The following is a 22205-nucleotide window of genomic DNA, read 5'->3' on the forward strand; positions in this document are numbered from 1 at the left end:
CAAGATGGATCCGGAAGAAAGAAGATTGAAGATGCCGTTGATAGAAGACTTCATCCGGATCATGGACCTCTTCAGCTCCCGCTTGGATGAAGACTTCATCCGGATCATGGACCTCTTCAGCTCCCGCTTGGATGAAGACTTCAGCCGAATCATGGACCTCTTCAGCCCCCCGCTTTGGGCTTGGATCAGGACATCGGAGGAGCTCTTCAGGACGGATCGGTGAACCTGGTAGGGTGAAGACAAGGTAGGAAGATCTTCAGGGGCTTAGTGTTAGGTTTATTTAAGGGGGGTTTCGGTTAGATTAGGGGTATGTGGGTGGTGGGTTGTAATGTTGGGGGGGGGTATTGTATGTTTTTTTTTACAGGCAAAAGAGCTGAATTTCTTGGGGCATGCCCCGCAAAGGGCCCTGTTCAGGCTGGTAAGGTAAAAGAGCTTTGAAATGTAGTAATTTAGAATAGGGTAGGGCATTTTGTTATTTTGGGGGTCTTTGTTATTTTATTAGGGGGCTTAGAGTAGGTGTAATTAGTTTAAAATTGTTGTAATATTTTTCTTATGTTTGTAAAAAAAAAATTTATTTTTTGTAACTTAGTTCTTTTTTATTTTTTGTACTTTAGATAGTTTATTTCATTGTAGTTATTTGTAGGTATTGTATTTAATTTATTTATTGATAGTGTAGTGGTAGGTTTAATTGTAGATAATTATAGGTATTTTATTTAATTAATTTATTGATAGTGTTAGGTTTAATTGTAACTTAGGTTAGGATTTATTTTACAGGTAATTTTGTTATTATTTTAACTAGGTAACTATTAAATAGTTCTTAACTATTTAATAGCTATTGTACCTGGTTAAAATAATTACAAAGTTGTATGTAAAATAAATATTAATCCTAAAATAGCTACAATGTAATTATAATTTATATTGTAGCTATATTAGGATTTATTTTACAGGTAAGTATTAGCTTAAATAGGAATAATTTATTTAATAAGAGTTAATTAATTTCGTTAGATTAAAATTATATTTAATTTTGGGGGGTGTTAGTGTTAGGGGTTAATACATTAATTATAGTAGCGGTGAGCTCCGGTCGGCAGATTAGGGGTTAATGTTTGAAGTTAGGTGTCGGCGATGTTAGGGAGGGCAGATTAGGGGTTAATACTATTTATTATAGGGTTAGTGATGCGGATTAGGAGTTAATAACTTTATTATAGTAGCGCTCAGGTCCGCTCGGCAGATTAGGGGTTAATAAGTGTAGGCAGGTGGAGGCAACGTTGAGGGGGGCAGATTAGGGGTTAATAAATATAATATAGGGGTCGGCGGTGTTAGGGGCAGCAGATTAGGGGTACATAAGGATAATGTAAGTAGCGGCGGTTTACGGAGCGGCAGATTAGGGGTTAAACATAATATGCAGGGGGTCAGCGATAGCGGGGGGGCGGCAGATTAGGGGTTAATAAGTGTAAGGCTAGGGGTGTTTAGACTCGGGGTACATGTTAGGGTGTTAGGTGCAGACGTAGGAAGTGTTTCCCCATAGCAAACAATGGGGCTGCGTTAGGAGCTGAACGCGGCTTTTTTGCAGGTGTTAGGTTTTTTTTCAGCTCAAACAGCCCCATTGTTTCCTATGGGGGAATCGTGCACAAGCACGTTTTTGAGGCTGGCCGCTTGCGTAAGCAACTCTGGTATCGAGAGTTGAAGCTGCGTTAAAAATGCTCTACGCTCCTTTTTGGAGCCTAACGCAGCCTTTTTGTGGACTCTCAATACCAGAGTTATTTTTATGGTGAGGCCAGAAAAAACCCGGCGTTAGCTACGCGGGTCGTTACCGACAAAACTCTAAATCTAGGCCTATGTTTTTGTTTTGTGCTGCAATAAATCAACTCCCCCTACACTTTGCCCTCATGCAGCACTTGGACAGTGTGTGAGTTGGAAGGATAAGCTGACAAACACAGAGCTGCAAGGTTAGAAGAGAGTCAGGAATGTCTTGGTATTTAACACTTTGTATGGCTGTGTGCAGGGCTTTATACATACTCAGTCTCTTCCAGCCTTCCCTCTGTAATTTTATCTGTCTGCTCTGACTAACTAACCCCTCTCCACCTTTACCCCTTCATGATGATTAATATGGCCACTGGCCAGTGTTCCTTGAGCTGTAAAGTGCAAGCCTGTCATATTATATATTTTAGCTTAAGAGGTCTGTTTTATCATCTTTTTTTTTTTTTTGTTAAACTGGCAGATAACACTATGTTGAAGTAAACTTTTTATTGTATTGAATTAAATGCTAGTATGTGTGTGTATACTATTATAGACAGATACCTAGATTTACTACATCAAATGATATATACAGTACTGTGTATGTGTGTGCTCTTAAAATAAACTTTATATAACAAAAAACAGAAAAATGTAAAGGATAAGAAGTAGTAGTAGAAGTTTGTAGTGGCTACCATTTATTAAATGGGTGGGGCCATCTGGGGGCATGGCTTTATTTAAAGGGGTGGAGTTTAGTGCCCCACCATCTTTAAAATTCAGCAGCCACCACTGCTGACAGGGAGAAAACTTTATAGTAGATTGTCCTTTTAACTCAATATAATCCCCTATGTAAAAAAATAAGAAAATGCTCTTAAAGGACCATTAAATACTGTATAATTGCCTAATCAAAAATGTACAATAACAAGACAATACAATAGCAACTCTGAATTTCAAATGAACAGTAGATTTTCTTTTCTGACCAACATTTTAAAAATTTACAACAGCCATCAGCCAATCACAAAAGCATATACGTATAAACTGTGAACTCTTGCACATGCTCAGTAGGAGCGAGTGCCCCAGAAAGTGTGAAAATAAAAGACTGAACAGTTTTGTAAGTGAATTGAAAAGTTGTTTAAAATTTAATTTTGACTTTAGTGGTCCTTTAAAATGATTATTACATTGTTATGTCCCTTTAACTCCAGGTGATCATTGACTGTTAGGTAATGCATACAACAAGACAGCATCTACGTTTTTACCTTTTCCCAAACTCTTCTGTGTTCCGGCCATTTTGTGTAATTTCCCGATGCTATCGATAACTTTGTTAAATAAGCAATCTGCAAAGGAATAATTTAATACACATTAGTCATTTTAGTGCACAAATGAGCCTGGGACTTTAACATATTATTGCCTGTCTCATTAACCAGGGTGGTATACCACATCTATCTAAGGTTTAAAGAAACAGTAAACCTAGAGATTTTTAATTCAGTAATCAAAAGGGCTTAATATGACAATTAAATGTACAATATGCATATATTATGTTTATATATACTTCCCTTGCAATTCTATATTGAATATCTAATTATCTCCAAGCCTTCTGTGATAGGTAAAGAATAATTATCATGAAGGGCTACTCGGGTACCTTGCATTTAACCATTCTTAGTACCCGGCACATGCTCAGTACAATACCGCCGATATCACTGCTTACGTCACCATGTATCGATCATGCACACTGTCAAGAATTGGCAAGCGTGATACAGGACACCTGTACAGGCTGCACCCCCCACTCACCTGGACTCACTGCACTTGCTTTTTCCCTTATCTTCATGCGTTCAGGAGTTAGCAGGAATATTAACAAATATGCTAAGTAGCATTATGTATAGCGCAGCAAATGGATCATTTTAATCCAAGCCTCTTCTGCTTAACAAATTAATTTATTTAGTAAAGAAAAATATCTAAAATGTATCCTACATAATAAATATTTATACTATATCTTCACAATTATATGTTTGAAATATAATAGTAGAATCTTAGTTTACTGGTCATTTAAATATGCAGTTCCCCTAATCATAACTGGAAAATAACACTCGTGCCCCGGACTATTGCTGCGCGCAACTCCTTAATCTAGTAGGGCACAAAGCATATAAAATGTACTAGCGTTACTGTAGATTCTCTAACCTGGGAGCAGCCTTTTTCATTCTTATACATCTTCCCAGAGCTACAAACCCTCCCTCCTCAGTAATAATCAATAAGCAGTAAATAAAACACATCTTTAGGCATTAGGTAATGGAATAATCAGACTTTAGTCTATATTGTATTCGCTGAGGGTGAGTTCATGTAAATTGAGATTAGAAAATGTCAACTGAAAAAATGCTGTGTAACATGACTCATCAAAAAATAGCTTTATTTAAAAAAAAAAAAAAAAAATTCCCATAATTATATGTGTATATTATTTTTAAAGTTTAACCAATTTTATCAAAACCATCATCACAGATTATAAATTTTAAACACCAATTTTTTTTTTATCCAAACTTTATTTATTATGAAAATGTTGTACAAAGCCAATACATTGTTAAAAATAAAAAAGAGAGATATCCAAATTTTAAAAAATAAAATAAATTAAAATAAAAAAGCACAACACTTTTTGGTCATATTATGAAAAAATTGAAAAAAAATGTTAAATATTGTCAAAGGGAAATAACATTGCAATAATAAGATGCTCTTATGCATTAAAGCATTTTGTTATTATACTATTGATTTACAATATCTATGTGTTTAACCACAGAACAATGGTTTAAACACATAGCTGTAGACCAGCAATGCACTACTGGTACGGAGCTGAACATGGCTGCTGAGCCAATCAGGGTTGACATATGTATGTACCTTCCAATCACTGTCTATCTTCAGCTCAGGATCAACAGTGTATTGCCAATCCAGAGCTGACTTTAAATGGACATTAGAGTTGATTGTTTATTTATACAACAGAAATTAATCACTGTGTTGCAAAAAGATATGCATTAGAAAATAAATGTTTTTAAAAACTATAATTTTTTTTAGAAAAATATGCATTGTTTTGCGGCCCAGGCCACACCCATTGAAACGCATCTTGAATGTTGTATATCCTACTTCCTTTACTGTAGCCAATTAGGGACAAGCTCCTGCATATATCAACCAATCATTGTGCAGAATGTAGTAGGGTTAGGACTCTGCATGCTACAGACTTCAAAGTTAAAGTACAGGTAAAAATAAATACAAACAGTTTAAATGGATATGAAACCCAAACATTTTATTTTGTCATTCAGACAGAGCATACTATTTTTAAAAAAGTTTCCAATTTACTTCTATTTTATAATTTGCTTTTTCCCCATGATATTCTGTTTTGAAGAGATACCTTGGTAGGTGACTGGAGCACTATATAGCAGGAAATAGTGCTGCCATCTAGTGCTCTTGCAAATGGATAATATTCTTACAAAACTGCTGCCATATTGTGCCCCAGAAATGGGCTGGCTCCTAACCATTAGGGATGGGCGAATGTTTTGCAACATTCGAAAAATGAAACAAATTTTGTACAACATTCTAACATTCATTTAATGTAAATAGTATTTCTAATGCTTTATTTAAATGTAATATTCAATTTGAATTTTTGAACAGCCAAAAGGTTTTCAGAATCTCTCATCCTATTGGCTGTTTGAACAGACAATAGGATTTCAGTAGCTTTCATCCTATTGGCTGATTTGAATTTCCAAAATCAATTCAGTCAATAGGAATGCAAGGGACGCCATTTTGAATTGAGAACCTTGCATTGAAGATTCAGTATACAGCTCGACTGTATGAAGAGGATGCTCAGCCCCAGATGTCTTCAGGATGGACCTGCTTCGCGCTGCCGGGATGAAGATAGAAGATGCCGCCTGAATGAAGATGGAGCCACCGGGATGAAGATCCTTCAAGCGGGACTTCAGCAACTGTGAGTACCCAAATAGGGGTTAATGGTTTTTTTTTTTTTTAGTTTAGGGTTTGGGCTTTTCTTAAAAGAGCTAAATACCCTTTTCAGGGCAATGCAAAAGAGCTAAATGCCCTTTTAAGGGCAATGCCCATACAAATGCCCTTTTCAGGACAATGGGTAGATTAGGTTTTACTTTATTTTTATTTGGTGGGTTTGGGGGGGGGGGGGGGTTTGTATACTGTTAGGGGGGTGTTTGATTTTCTTTTTTAGCAAAAGAATTGTTAACTTTAGGGCAATGCCCTACAAAAGGCCCTTTTAAGGGCCCTTGGTAGTTTTATTATAGATTAGGGTTTTTTTATCTTGGGGTGTTTTTTTTTTTTTTTTTTTTTTTAAGGGTATTAAAATAGGAATCATTTTTATTGTTTTGGATTGTTTTGTTTGTTTGTTATTTTTTGTAACGGTAGGTTTTTTATTTTTGTGACGGTAGGTTTTTTATTTTTGTAACAGTAGGTTTTAGCTTAAGGCAGCTTAGGTTTTATTTCACAGGTAAGTTTGTATTTATTTTAACTAGGTAGTTAGTATATAGTTAATAACTATTTTATAACCAGCCAACCTAGTTAAAATAAATACAAATTTACCTGTGAAATAAAAATAAAACCTAAGCTAGCTACAATATAACTATTAGTTATATTGTAAATAGCTTAGGTTTTATTTCACAGGTAAGTATGTATTTAGTTTTAAATAGGTATTATTTAGTTAATAATTGTAACTTTAAATTAGCTCTATTTTAATTATGTTAAAGTTAGGGGGTGTTAGGGTTACATTTAGGTTTAGGGGTTAATATAGTTTAATTTAAGTTGTTGCGATGTGGGGGGCTGGCGTTTTAGGGGTTAATAGGTTTATTTAGTGATAGTCATGTGGGGGGCCAGAAGTTTAGGGGTTAATAACTTTATTTAGGGGCGGCGATGTCGGGGAGCGGCAGAATAGGGGGTTAATATATTTTTTATAGTGTGGGTGATGTTGGGGTGTGGGGGAATAGGGGTTAATAACTTTAGTATAGTGGTGGCGATATCAGGAGCGGCAGATTAGGGGTTAATAGATTTATTTAGGTGGCGGAGATATCGAAAGTGGCAGATTAGGGGTTAATAACATTATGTAGTTGTTGGCAAAGTTGGGGGCAGCAGATTTAGGGGTGTTTAGACGTGGAGTTTATGTCAGGGTGTTAGGTTTTAAACGTAATTTTTTTTTTGTTTCTCCATAGACATCAATGAGGTTGCGTTATGGAGCTTTTCATTCTGCGATCGCAGGTGTTTTTTTCTGACACTCTCTCACCATTAATGTCTATGGGGAAAGCTTGCACGAGCACGTCAAAACAGTGCTTAAATTGTGTGCGGTATGGAGCTCAACGCAACCATATTGCACGCTGGCTGTTTCAAAACTTGTAATGGCTGCGCTATAGAGGGTGAAATAGCGTAACTTTTGTTGCATTCATTAAAAACCCTCTAGCACACATAACTCGTAATCTACCTGATTGATAATAAAAGTAAAATAATGGAATATATACCTAGCGTCTGTAAAAAAAAAAAAAAAAGGGGGATGTGACTGAAAGCTCAAAAAATAGTGCAAAATAATGAAAAAAAAGTGGGAAAAAAATCATCTATAACATAACTATATTGGACTCTACCTAAGTATACACTTGGAAATTCTACATCATCTTTTCACTGAACCTTGGATTACAAATTACACTCAACTGATAGGAACAATTTGTGACTTCTCACTACATCACGGCTAAGACCCCGCTGGATGCTTAGTGCCCCATTTGTGTACCAAGGTGGCGTGGTACTTTCTTTAGTGGTACTTTATATATATATATATATATATATATATATATATATATATATATATATATATATATATAAATACAAAAGGAAAAAAGAGGCGCACAATGGAAACTCTAAGTGTAGTATTATTTATTACAAATGATTTCCGCATAAAAAGTGTCCCAATCCCTTTTAGTGAACTACTCACAAAAGGTGCCCTCAAACATATGAGGTATGTAAAAGCGTTTAATGGTCCAAACACTGTGGTGTCGTGAAGATGGATTGACGTCCGTGCAGAAGTTCTTCTAAGGGATATTCACCTCCGTCCTTACACGATCTTTCGTCTCTCACGATTCTCAAGTTGGTCCCAAACAAACAAACACTCTGGGTTTCCGTAACCACATAGCAGTGTCAATGACGTAAAGGGGGGCGTGCCTGACGCGTTTCACGGAAGTGACTCCGCTTCATCAGAGGTTATCCACACCTCCCCCTTCATGCGATATTTGTATTGTATACACAGTGGTAAGTCCGCCTACCCTTCACGTCATTGTATCAGAAAGAATGTCTCTCTTTCTAATTGCATTAAACCGCTTCTGTTTACATAAACATATTTCAATACAACAATTCACATAACAATTCATTTCAATAAACACTGTGGTGTCGTGACGATGGATTGACGTCCGTGCAGAAGTTCTTCTAAGGGATATTCACCTCCGTCCTTACACGATCTTTCGTCTCTCACGATTCTCACTGGTAAGTTGGTCCCAAACAAACAAACACTCTGGGTTTCCGTAACCACATAGCAGTGTCAATGACGTAAAGGGGGGGCGTGCCTGACGCGTTTCACGGAAGTGACTCCGCTTCATCAGAGGTTATCCACACCTCCCCCTTCATGCGATATTTGTATTGTATACACAGTGGGTAAGTCCGCCTACCCTTCACGTCATTGTATCAGAAAGAATGTCTCTCTTTCTAATTGCATTAAACCGCTTCTGTTTACATAAACATATTTCAATACAACAATTCACATAACAATTCATTTCAATAAATTATTCTATAAAACTTACTCCTAAAATACTTAATAAAAAATCTTCATTTGTTATAAATACTCATCTAATTATTAGTGGACAAAGACATAATTTTATGATAGGAAAAACACACACTTTGATTTGAAAAAGGAGAAAATAAATTCCTACTTGCTTGTCGTGATATTTAAAATTACACAGAAATATATTAAAATAAAATTCATAGTCTCCGGTATCTGAATAAGAAAAAATCATATAAATAATAAGTATTCATATATAATAAACAAAACGTTGAAAGTAGAAAATATACAATATACTAACAGTTACTATAATGATAATTTATTCCTATAAAACGGACTGAAACCTAAATCCGGTGAACTGGTATGACATAAATTACGCACACCCTGAAAAAAGGCGCCTTGGATCTGACCAAACACTGGGTGGACTACCACTGACCGTTATCAGGCAGGATAGCCCTCATTAAAATGGTTCTATTCCCAAACTGCTCTACGTAATGCAGATGCTGCCATACTCATACACAAAAAGGACTTGCTATATTGGAAGTCACTCTTCCTGTCCTTCATTGGGCTGGGAAAAAGCACAGGATCCATTATAGTAGAATGGTAAGCACAGTTCCCTCGGGAAGTATGGCGGGTCCCAAATGTTGAGCTATACTGCTGGGCGGCACAGGCGAAATACGTCCTGGACTGGTTAACGGGAAACAGTCACTTCACAATCCCTGAACTAGAGCAACATGTGGTTCAGCCCTGGTCGCTTTCTGCTCTCCCACATCTGAGGGCTGATAAGTTAGAAAGTTATTGTTGCCTTATCCCCTCCTGTCGCAGCCTCTGGCAGGCTTGGAGAAAACTGTGCAGTAGGTTAAAATGCAGCCATGAAATCTCGAAGTACATACCCTTGCAGGGGAATCCACTTTTCGTGCCCAGGTTTAACCACGCAGGCTTTTAAAACTTGGAAGTCCTTGGGACTGGGACAGAGTGTCCAAGATGCTGGATGGTGCTGGCAGGAACTATATGTACTTTCTCGCAGCTCCAAACGACCTACAATCTGCCCCGTACGCACCATTTTGCCTACCTACAGGTTAGGCACTATGCCTCGGAGTTGGTTAACTCCGAGAATTTCCCTGAACCTAACAGTGGCGTTCATCAACTCTGCAGTATATACTCTCAGGGTTGCACTTCTATCTCCCCCGGTATACAAGACACTGTTGGCCCCTAATAACGAACACACACGGAATATTTAGGGGAAAAATGGACAGGGATTCTGAATGCTCCTTTTTACCAAAGCGCAGATTCAAAGTAGCATTGAAAATGTTCGGAAGGCCACTCTGGCGATGAATATCAGAGAATCTCACACTAAAAATCCTGCAGTCAGCCTACGTGACTCCGAACCAATACAAAAAGTGGGAAAGAGATCACACGGGGAACTGTCCGAAATGCTCTAAAGCACAGGCAACCTTGCTGCACATGATATGGGAATGCCCCAGATTGACGAAGTTTTGGGGGATGATTTGTTTTTGCTACGTTCCCTAAACATACAAGTGGACAACGCTTACACCGCAAATGATCATATTCCTGGATACGCCAGGGCTGCCCAGAAGTCAGACAACCTTTATACACAATGTCATTTCTCCAAGCGAGAAAAATAATCTTGAAATATTGGATAGATAGACGCGGCCCCTACCCTATCGCAGCTAAAAACTGAGATACATTCACAGCTGATACACGAACAGGTAGACACTATGGGAGACGTGGCCAATCGTACTGCATGTTTTATGAGAAAATGGGACACTTATCTACACTCACTGCATGCCTCGCAATTGGCGAGAATTCTATACCCCATACGCAATTCTGAATATCTCTTGGAAGCTCAGTTACAAGGAGAATGGAAGGTAGATTTTGATGAACAGTAAATAGAGAAGGTATTACCTCTTTAGCGGAGGGGGAGATGTGAATCAGGCAGGGGGGGACTGACACCCTGGGGGAGTAGCGATAGCAGACTGGCTGAGAAACGGAGGGAGGGGGGTAAAGGGGGGGGGGGGAATTGATTAACAACAAAAAAAAAACTGTGAGAGACATGTCATGTTGATGTAAAACTAATTGTTTACACAGTACCAGTATGATATTCTGTAACCATGTTTGATGCTATGTTATTCCTGATGATATTTGACCCCCGGAAATTGGGGAATGTTTTCCTTTTCTCTTGCTTTGATTTATGTTATGTCTCTTCACAGAATAAATAAAGGATTTAAAAAAAAAAAAAAACGGACTGAAACCTTTCACAAAAAATTCTTTATAAAAAATTCCCATAAAACCAGTTGTCAGAATGAGGAAATAGATGAAAAACTACATGTAACCATTATTTATAGAAGAAAGGCTTGTAAATCTACCTCCCTATTGAGTCCATTAGGTTCCATGGTCCTAAGCCTATGGATCCAAAAAGTCTCTCTTTGTCTGAGGGTCAAAAGTCCTATCTCCCCCTCTTTATCTAGATTTACTTGTTCAATAGCATAAAACTTTCAATTAATTTTTAATTTTTGTTATGATGTTTCAAAAAATGATCAGATACCCATGTGTAGTTAAACCCTGCTCTATATTTTTTATGTGCTCCATTACCCTTCTTTTTATGGTCCGCTTCGTTCTTCCTATGTACCTCTTTTGGCACGAGCACCCAAGCATGTATACTACAAACTTGGATTGGCATGTTAAATGTGTTTTAATTTTAAATTCCACCCTGTCATGATGGCAAAAAAACTTTAATTATTTTGTTGGTCAATTAATGTACAAACAGCGCATTTTTTCTCTTGCACCCAAAAAAAAACCCTGTTTTTAACACCGGGTTCAACCAATTTGTAGTTTTAATTTCTTTCTCTGTTATAGGTCTTAGATTGCTAGGGGCCAGATGTTGTTTTAGATTCATGTTTTTTCTAAAGACAATTTTTGGTCTCTCATCTAAAATGTCTTTTAACACTTCATCTTCTTTAAGAACTCCCCAATGTTTTTTCACAATCCCTTCTATTTTTCCTGCTCCACTATTGTATTTTGTGAGAAAAAGAGTGGTATTTTCAGTTTTGTAGGTTTTCTTAAGAACTTTATTACTTTGCCCTTTTATTAGATTAGTCCTATTTAGAGCTTTTGCTTTCTCATAACCATTAATAATTAAATCTTCTGGATATTTTTTTGCCATAAATTTTTGTTTGAGTAGATTCGATTCCACCTCAAAATCATCCAGTCTTGTACAGTTTCGCCGTAGACATTGAAACTGTCCATAGGGTATATTGTGGATACATTTTTATGGTGGCAACTGGTAGGCATACAGATAGCTATTCGAATCTGTAGTTTTCCTGAATAAATTACTCACAATTTTCTTATTTTCATGTGTTAAAGTAACATCTAGAAAATCAATTTTAGTTGAATCATAATTACCAGTAAATTTTAAATTTAATTGATTGTTATTAGCATATTGCATAAAATCCTCCAAAGTTTCATTACTACCTTCCCAAATTATTACAATATCGTCGATAAAACTATGCCATAATTTAATACTAGATGCAAATGGATTATTCTGCCAGATGTAATTTGTTTCCCAAAAACCCATGCAAAGGTTTGTATAATTGGGGGCAAATCGAGTACCCATCGTTGTGCCCCCAATTTGCAAATAGTACCGTTCTTCAAAGAGAAAGAAATTATTGTATAGAATAAATTCTATACTATTCAAGATAAAATCTTTTTGCAACTTTGGTAGATCATCAATTTCTCTCAAAAAATATTTATATATATATATATATATATATATATATATATATATATAATATTGTGTATATATATAGCTTTTATTTGCATTTTATTATCAAGATTGTCTACTGTCACATCTTACCAGTCTTTTTGTATGTCGATAAACATGGATCCATGTTAATGTACTACTTGAATATTCCACATAGGTACCTTTGCATATTATTTATTGTTTTAAACTTTTGTTTTAATTGTTTTAACTGTCATCATTTATTGTTATTAATAAATACACGTGTACTACCTATTCACATCCTAGCCCACTTCTAATTGAGGCACTCATGCTACATCCATATAATAAAAGTAAATTATAAAGTTGTTTAAAATTGCATGCTCTACATGAATCGTGAAATTAAAAATTTCGGTTTCAGTCTTAGGCAATTTACGAGGTGGCGTTCGTTTGTTGCCTCAGTTGGGTAATTTCCTGGAATGTTTCTGGACAGTAACAGCCTCACTAATTAGGAGAAGGGAGCTGGGTGGTGGGGTGCTTATAAAATCCCCTCAATATCAGCTCCCTTAACTCCTACAAACCCCAAGACCCACCGTTGGAAAGGTAATCGCCTGTTTGCCTTGTGGGCATACAATGTATAAAAAAATATAACATATTTTTTAGGAATGTGCCTGTAATGTGATCAAAATGGCTTAGAGACCCTCATGTACCCTTGTTTAAAAGCCCATCACCCCCTCTGTAAAGAAAGTAAGCCCCTATATAATTTTTAATAGCCAGGTGATCACTGTAAGTAATACAGGGGATATAATTTATGTTGTCTCAAAACAGTAGCTCACATAACAGTATCCTGTTTTCTCAAAACTTTACTTGGTTAGTCACTGTGCTATGATCTGACATCTATACAGTGGACCATCTTTAATAAAGTTTGCCTGAAAATGAGCTTCCCTCTTGGTCAGTGATGTCCCTTGTGAAATGCATTTGTTTCTGTAGTAGAATGTGGTAATAATTCCCTTTTTTGGATGAAAGTAAATTCATATTGAAAATTTGAAATTCGTTTTCAGACACGAAAACTAATGTCCGAATACATGCACCAATGAAATTTAAGAAAACGATAAAAACATAATTTATGTAAGAACTTACCTGATAAATTAATTTCTTTCATATTGGCAAGAGTCCATGAGCTAGTGACGTATGGGATATACAATCCTACCAGGAGGGGCAAAGTTTACACAACCTCAAAATGCCTATAAATACACCCCCCACCACACCAACAATTCAGTTTAACGAATAGCCAAGTAGTGGGGTGATAGAAAAGGAGTAAAAAGCATAAAAAAGGAACTGGAAATATAATTGTGCTTTATACAAAAAAACATAACCACCATAAAAGGGGTGGGTCTCATGGACTCTTGTCAATATGAAAGAAGTGAATTTATCAGGTAAGTTCTTACAAAAATTATGTTTTCTTTCATGTAATTGGCAAGAGTCCATGAGCTAGTGACGTATGATATAGTAATACCCAATATGTGGAACTCCACAGAAGAGTCACTAAAGAGGGAGGGATAAAATAAAAACAGGCATTTTCCTCTGAAAAAATTAAATCCACAACCAAAAAAATAAGTTTTTCTCATAATTGAAAAGAAAAAACTTAAAACATAAGCAGAGGAATCAAACTGAAACAGCTGCCTGAAGAACTTTTCTACCAAAAACTGCTTCCGAAGAAGCAAATACATCAAAACGGTGGAATTTAGTAAATGCATGCAAAGAAGACCAAGTCGCTGCTTTGCAAATCTGATCAACTGAAGTTTCATTCTTAAAAGCCCATGAAGTGGAGACTGATCTAGTAGAATGAGCTGTAATTCTCTGAGGCGGGGCTTGACCCGACTCCAAATTAACCTTACGAATCAAAAGCTTTAACCAAGATGCCAAGGAAATGGCAGAAGCTTTCTGACCTTTCCTAGAACCGGAAAAGACAACAAATAGACTTGAAGTCTTCCTGAAATCTTTGGTAGCTTCAACATAATGTAAGGATCTCTCCAAAGAATTCTTAGGATTAGGACACAAAGAGGGGACAAGAATTTCCCTATTAATGTTGTTAGAATTCACAACTTTAGGTAAAAATTTAAATGAAGTCCGCAAAACTGACTTATCTTGATGAAAAATCAGAAAAGGTGACTCACAAGAAAGATCAGATAATTCAGAAACTCTTCTAGCACAAGAGATAGCCAAAAGGAACAACACTTTCCAAGAAAGTAGTTTAATATCCAAAGAATGCATAGGCTGAAAAGGAGGAGCCTGTAAAGCTTTCAAAACCAAATTAAGACTCCAAGGAGGAGAGATTGATTTAATGACAGGCTTGATACGGACCAAAGCCTGAACAAAACAGTGAATATCAGGAGGTTTAGCAATCTTTCTGTGAAATAAAACAGAAAGAGCAGAGATTTGTGCCTTCAAGGAACTTGCAGACAAACCTTTATCCAAACCATCCTGAAGAAATTGTAACATTCTAGGAATTCTAAAAGAGTGCCAGGAGAATTAATGAGAACACCATGAAATATAAGTCTTCCAAACTCGATAATAAATCTTCCTAGAAACAGGTTTATGAGCCTGTAACATAGTATCAATCACTGAGTCAGAGAAACCATTATGACTAAGCACTAAGCATTCAATTCCCATACCTTCAAATTCAATTATTTGAGATCCTGATGGAAAAACGGTCCTTGAGACAGAAGGTCTGGTCTTAAAGGAAGTGGCCAAGGTTGACAACTGGACCTCCGGACAAGGTCCACATACCAGAACCTGTGAACCATGTTGGTGCTACCAGAAACACAAACAAATGTTTCATGATGATCTTGGAGATCACTCTTGGAAGAAGAACTAGAGGCGGGAAGATATAAGCAGGTTGGTAAAACCAAGGAACTGCTAATGCATCCACCGACTCCACCTGAGGATCCCTGGACAGGTACCTGGGAAGTTTCTTGTTTAGATGGGAAGCCATCAGATCTATTTCTGGAAGACCCCACATCTGAACAATCTGAAAAAATACATCTGGATGGCGAGACCACTCCCCCCGATGTAAAGTCTAAAGGCTGAGATAATCCATTTCCCAATTCTCTACAACTGGGATATGTACCGCAGAAATTAGACAAGAGCTGGATTCCGCCCAAGAAAGTATCCATGATACTTCTTTGTCTGTCTGAAAACAAATGAATGGTTCTCTCTTCAACCGAGGCCAAACCTGAGGAGCCCTGAAAATATCAGAGTTCTAAAATATTGATTGGTAACCTCGCCTCTTGAGATTTCCAAACCCCTTGTGCTGTCAGAGATCCCCAGACAGCTCCCCAACCTGAAAGACTTGCATCTGTTGTGATTACAGTCCAGGTTGGATGAACAAATCAGGCCCCTTGAATTATACGGTGGTGATTTAACCACCAAGTCAGAGAAAGTTGAATATTGGTATTTAAGGATATTAATTGTGATATCTTTGTATAATCCCTGCACCATTGATTCAGCATACAAAGCTGGAGATGTCTCATATGAAAACGAGCAAAGGGGATTGCGTCTGATGCTGCAGTCATGAGACCTAAAACCTCCATGCACATAGCCACTGAAGGGAATAATTGAGACTGAAGGTTCTGACAGGATGAAACCAATTTCATTCATCTCTTTCCTGTTAGAGACAGAGTGATGGACACAATCTATCTGGAAACCTAAAAAGGTGGCCCTTGTCTGAGGAATCAAGGAACTTTTTGGTAAATTGATCCTCCAACCATGTCTTTGAGTAGTTGATTTGTGTGAGAGTCAGCAAAATGTAAAGACTGAGCTAGTACCAAGATATCGTCCAAATGCAATACCCTGTTCTATGATTACAGAGAGTAGGCACCAAGAACCTTTGAAAAAATTCTTGCAGCAGTCGCTAGGCCAAATGGAAGAGCGACAAATTGGTAATGCTTGTCTAGAAAAGAGAATCTCAGAAACCGATACTGGTCTGTATGAATTGGAATATGAAGATATGCATCCTGTAAGTCTATTGTGGACATAATATAATGACCTTGCTGAACAAAAGGCAGAATAGTCCTTATAGTCAACATTTTGAAAGTTTGCACTCTTACAAAACGGTTCAAAATTTTTAGATCCAGAACTGGCCTGAATGAATTTTCTTTCTTTGGGACAATGAATAGATTTGAATAAAACCCCAGACCCTGTTCCTGAAACGGACCTGGTATAATTACCCCTATTCCAACTTGAAGAGGGATTCCAAATGGAACCAGATTCTTTGGGGGAAGGATTGGCTTTCTGTTCCTTATTCTGTCAAAAAGAACAAAAATGATTAGAAGCTTTAGATTTACCCTTAGATCTTTTATCCTGAGGTAAAAAAAACTACCCCCCCCCCCAGTAACAGTTGAAATAATTGAATCCAACTGAGAACCAAATAAATTGCTACCTTGGAAAGAGAGCGATAGATACCATATCAGCATTCCAATATTTGAGCCACAAAGCTCTTCTAGCTAAAGACATAGATTTAACATCAATTTTGATGATATCAAAAATAGCATCAAAGATAAAATGATTAGCATGTTGAAGCAAGCGAACGATGCTAGACAAATCAGGATCTGTTTCCTGTTGCGCTAAACTTTCCAACTAAAAAGTTGATGCAGCTGCAACATCAGTCATAGAAATGGCAGGCCTGAGAAGATAGCCAGAATATAAATAAGCTTTCCTTAGATAAGATTCAATTTTCCTATCTTAAGGGTCCTTAAAGGAAGTACTATCTTCCATAGGGATAGTAGGACGTTTGGCAAGAGTAGAGATACTACCATCCACCTTTGAGACATTTACATCACCCTCTATTTCTATCTAAAAAGAGGAGTGCTGCTACTTTCCATTAAGAAGAGTTTGCCCTCAGCTGTAAGCCTGGAAGGAGGAACTTCCAACACACCAATTCTGAATATACCGACTTAGCTTTCACTGAAAGCAGAGAGTGCGCTGACACAGGTAAAAACAGCTGATACGGCTACACACTACCTGACAGCTGACACAGCATCACGTGACCGGCCGTGCAGAAACAGAAGACGCCAGCAAAGCCTAAGCTGGCTACTGGATACACTGCTCTTGTGATTTTGAAGAGGCGGTTATCGGACACAGACCGACTACTGAATAGAGACGGAAAAGATCGATCCACTCTACTACAGACAGCTGCCTTCTCTCTTCTTAACAAAGCTTAAGGTACCACTCTCAAATGTGTTTAAGTTTGATCCAATACTCGATGAGCAAGATCAACTACATCTGAGAGCATAAAGTGAATAGACTAAGCTCCAATAGACTACTGGTGATATACAATACCATCGGTGCTTACTGAGCCTATATATATATTTGCTCTTACGGGACAATTTATTCTGATCATTGTTTATATTTAACCCTTTTAGATTATTTTCTTTTACACGTTTATCCCTATTATTTTAATACTTGACGTCCAGATTCTATATTTGAGTGTTTTATTATTGAGTGTTTTATTATTGAGTGTTTTATTATCGAGTGCTATATTTACATTACCGAGGTCATTTCCTATCCACTTGTGTATTTTAGCTTACTATTTAGGAATAGGGAATCGTTCTACTTGACATTGTACCTCTCTATTGTAATCTGCTTGTTTGAGCTAGTCTTTAGAGTTAGGTTTTACTGCCCTGCACACCCCTTCCCTTTAATTTTATATTGTAATTGTGCTTGATATTTTAGACATTGTTCTTTATCAATTGTAATTATTAATCTACTAATATTAAATATCTTGTTATCTTTTCTAGAGTGTTGTATCATTTAAGCAATCTCTTAGAAGCCCCATAATATATCCTATATTATTTCTTGCTCTTATATATATATATATATATATATATATTTTTTTGTATTATTTATTCGTATTTTCATATAAATATAGATCTATCCTAGCTGTAAGCGCCAATACTTCCACTTTTCTGTAGCTACACACCCAAGGGATTTCTTGAAAGGGTCCCTACTTGTATTTGGCTTTAGGTTATAACTAGCGCTGATTCTTCCCCTACTCCAAGAGTAGAGATAGCCCCATCAACTTTGGGGATTTTTTTCCCAAAACTCCAATCTAATTGCTGGCAAAGGATACAACTTTTTAAACCTAGCAAAAGGAATAAAAGAAGTACCAGGCCTATTCCATTCCTTTGAAATCATATCAGAAATAGCATCACGAACTGGTGGAGAAGCCTCTGGAATAACCACATCAGGTTTATAAACAGAATTTAAACGTTTACTAGTTTTTATATCAGGAGGACTAGTTTCCTCAATATCGAAAGTAATCAACACCTCTTTTAACAAGGATGGAATATACTCCATCTTAAAGAGATAAGTAGATTTCTCAGTGTCAATATCTGAGGTAGGATTTTTTGAATCGGATAGATCCTCATCAGAGGAGGATAAATCAGTATGTTGTCAGTCATTTGAAATTTCATTAACTTTATGAGAAATTTTAAAAGACCTTTTACGTTTATTAGAAGGTGGAATAGCAGACAAAGCCTTCTGAATCGCATCAGCAATAAAATCTTTTATATTCACAGGGATATCATGTACATTAGATGTTGAAGGAACAACAGGCATTGTACTAGTACTGATGGATGCATTCTCTGCATGTAAAAGCTTATCATGACAACTATTACATACTACCTCTGGAGATATAATCTCCGCTAACTTGCAACAGATACACTTATCTTTGGTAGAACTGTTATCAGGCAGCAGGAATCCAACAGTGGTTTCTGAGACAGGATCAGATTGAGACATCTTGCAAATGTAAGAGAAAAAAACAACATATAAAGCAAAATGATCAATTTCCTTTATATGGCAGTTTTCCCGAATGTACCTTCGTGCCCAAAATATTCTCGCGCCAAGAATGACGCAATAAATATTAGCATTTTGCGGCTTTGCAAGCCTAATTTTGCCCGCAAAATGAATGAAAACAGTCAATTGTTAAGAAAAGACTATAACCCAGGTAAGAAAAAATAACTTCCTAAATATGTTTTCCCCATTTTGAAACTGATAGTCTGCAAATAAAAATATACATAAACCTGACTCATGGCCAATTTAAGTACAAGAATATATTTAGAACTTTACATAAAGTGCCAAACCATAGCTGAGAGTGTCTTAAGTAATGAAAACATACTTACCGAAAGACACCCATCCACATATAGCAGATAGCCAAACCAGTACTAAAACAGTTATTAGTAGAGGTAATGGAATATGAGAGTATCGTCAATCTGAAAAGGGAGGTAGGAGATGAATCTCTACATCCGATAACAGAGAACCTATGAAAAGATTTCCCGCGAGGAAAACCGTAGAATTCAATAGTTGATACTCCCTTCACATCCCTCTGACATGCACTGTATTCTGAGAGGAATCGGGCTTCAAAATCCTGAGAAGCGCATATCACCGAAGAAAATCAAGCACAAACTTACTTCACCACCTCCATAGGGAGGCAAAGTTTGTAAAACTGAATTGTGGGTGTGGTGAGGGGTATATTTATAGACATTTTGAGGTTTGGGAAACTTTGCCACTTCTGGTAGGATTGTATATCCCATACATCACTAGCTCATGGACTCTTGCCAATTACATGAAAGAAATAGTGACAAAATTCATCAGTATTTATTCATTTCCTTTAAATTACTTTTAAAGGGTAAAATACATTAACATGCTCTAACCCGATTCTCTTCTTGACAGGTTCCGGCCATGCTAACAGGTACTGTATGTTCGCGAAAAAGTAAAAAATGTTTCTATTCAGTAACAGTGTATTTTCAGTAAATTTCTACAATTGCTAATCTCACCACTGTGAGTATAAAATGTATATGTAATAGCTGGTTTTGTTCTTTGAAACCACAACCCATTAAGAGCTGGTATTAACCAGTTAAGCAAAAGCTATATCGAGTTTATCACAGCTGTTTGCAAGCGTCGGATGTAGTTCTTGTATTACAAGTTAAAATTAAATGTGATCGCTTGAGCATAATAAAATTAAACCTATTATCTAATAAAAATTATTTTTTTTAAAAATTGCACAAAAACGTTATAAAGGCTCAAATATATAAGGTCTTAGGTGTTAGAAGAAAATAAGGCAGACGAAGGGCTTTAACATTGAGATACACAAATATCCATGTCTAAAGATGTAGATATAGATATATTAATTTATATATAAATATATATATATATATATACACAAATAAACACATATACATATAAATGCATAAATACATATATAGACATTTATAGAAATGCATTGGAGCCCTTTGCAGTCAAGTAGATGAAGAAAAGAATGGAGTACTGCCGCTATAAGCTAGGGGTAAAGGAGAGCAATGTCAGAGTGTCTATGACAGTGGCAAGAAAGTGTGAATACACTAAATATAAAGTGCATAAAAATGCAACTAAAGACGAGTTCGAACAAGCAGATTACAATAGTAGCAGATTTAATACATACAAGATAATACTGCAAACACTACACATATAATATGTACAGAGATGCTAAAATAGATATCTAGACTGATAGCCACAAAATAAAAACGGATAGAATAATCACAATTGAACGAATGTGATATGTTAATGGTCACAATGAGATGATGGTCTAATATATATTGCTAACAATTGCAATGTTGCACATGAAATGCAATCGAAATAATGTCTCAAATATTTGTCTTACTAGAGAATAAAAACTGCACAAATGCCTAAAAAATGTGTCTAACTTCAACCTCGATAGGAACCTATAATGCAACTAATTTATAATCCAAATAGGGGCCTGCAATGTGATCAGTGAGGTTTAAAACAAATATTTAAACAAATAAGACACCAGGGGGTCAATTTATCCCTCAACATTGCAAAGTTATAAACTCATATCTAAGATTAGGTTTTTATTTAATTTTACAGGTTTTATTTTTTTTATTTTAAGGTAGTTAGGATCTATTAGTATATTTATGGCGATTTTAATTTGGGTTAAATTAGGAGGTGCTAGGTTAGGGGGTTTAGATGTTAGTTTTGGGGGATGACGGTTTAGGGGTTAACAGTATTATTTAGTGTTTGCAATGTGGGGGAATGGCAGTTTCAGGGTTAATATAATAGTTTATTGGCGTAACTGTACTTTGTAATGTATTTTTGTTGTGTTTTGTGCAACTTTTTTATTTTCGGAAACCCAGTTTACCACAGCTCTTAGATCGCGGTAAGGATTAAAGCGGAAAAGATGATTGCACTAGCACAATCACAATTTCTTCCGACTTGTAATATTAGCCAAAGGAAAATGACGTGTAATCACAATTGTGCTAGTGCAAAACTGCTTGAGCCATACTTTTAATCTAGCCCTTTGTGTTTTGTGAATAATACTGTATTATAACTAAAGATCAAAATTCTAGTATTATTAAAATTATACTAGTTGTCAGATGGAGATTATGGGTATTTTTATGCCATTATGATAAAATGTATTTATTTATTTTTAAAATTAAAAAGCCTGCCTGTGGTAGAAATAATTAAATGTAAATTAGAAGGCTAAATCAAGGTTGTTAATATAGTATCAATCTATCTGTAGTCTGTGTACTCAGTTGGGCTAGATTATGTGGCAATATTAATATTAAGTTTTCTTTGTTTATTTGTTGTTTGTTTTTCTCTTTTTATCTTACATCATTGTGTGAGATACATACGTGAAATATAATATAAATGTTGTATTCGATATGTGTCTTTATAAATTAAGAATTGTAATTTGCAAATTTTTTTTCAATAAAGGAAATTATAAAAAAACAAACGGCTAGATTAGGAATTTTGCGGTATAGGTGTACCGCACACTTTTTTGGCCGCAACGTAATTACCGCAGCTTTCAAAAAGTCCTTTTTCAATGGGACTTCCATAGCGCCGGTATTACGAATTTGCCTTTCAAGCCAAAAAGTGAGC

General features: G+C 36.3%; 1 protein-coding gene across 1 annotated transcript in view; it reads right to left on the reverse strand.

Annotated features, from left to right (window-relative positions):
* LOC128639575 (glutathione S-transferase omega-1-like) overlaps positions 1-22205 on the reverse strand; it is a 121353-nt gene that overhangs the window by 83507 nt on the left and 15641 nt on the right. The window contains exon 2 of the mRNA XM_053691711.1: positions 2988-3065. Within this exon, the coding sequence (XP_053547686.1) occupies positions 2988-3018 (31 nt within the window). The 5' untranslated portion in view covers positions 3019-3065. The remainder of the gene's footprint in view (positions 1-2987; positions 3066-22205) is intronic.

Source organism: Bombina bombina, chromosome 9, assembly GCF_027579735.1.
Source record: "Bombina bombina isolate aBomBom1 chromosome 9, aBomBom1.pri, whole genome shotgun sequence".
In the NCBI taxonomy this organism is placed as follows: domain Eukaryota; kingdom Metazoa; phylum Chordata; class Amphibia; order Anura; family Bombinatoridae; genus Bombina; species Bombina bombina.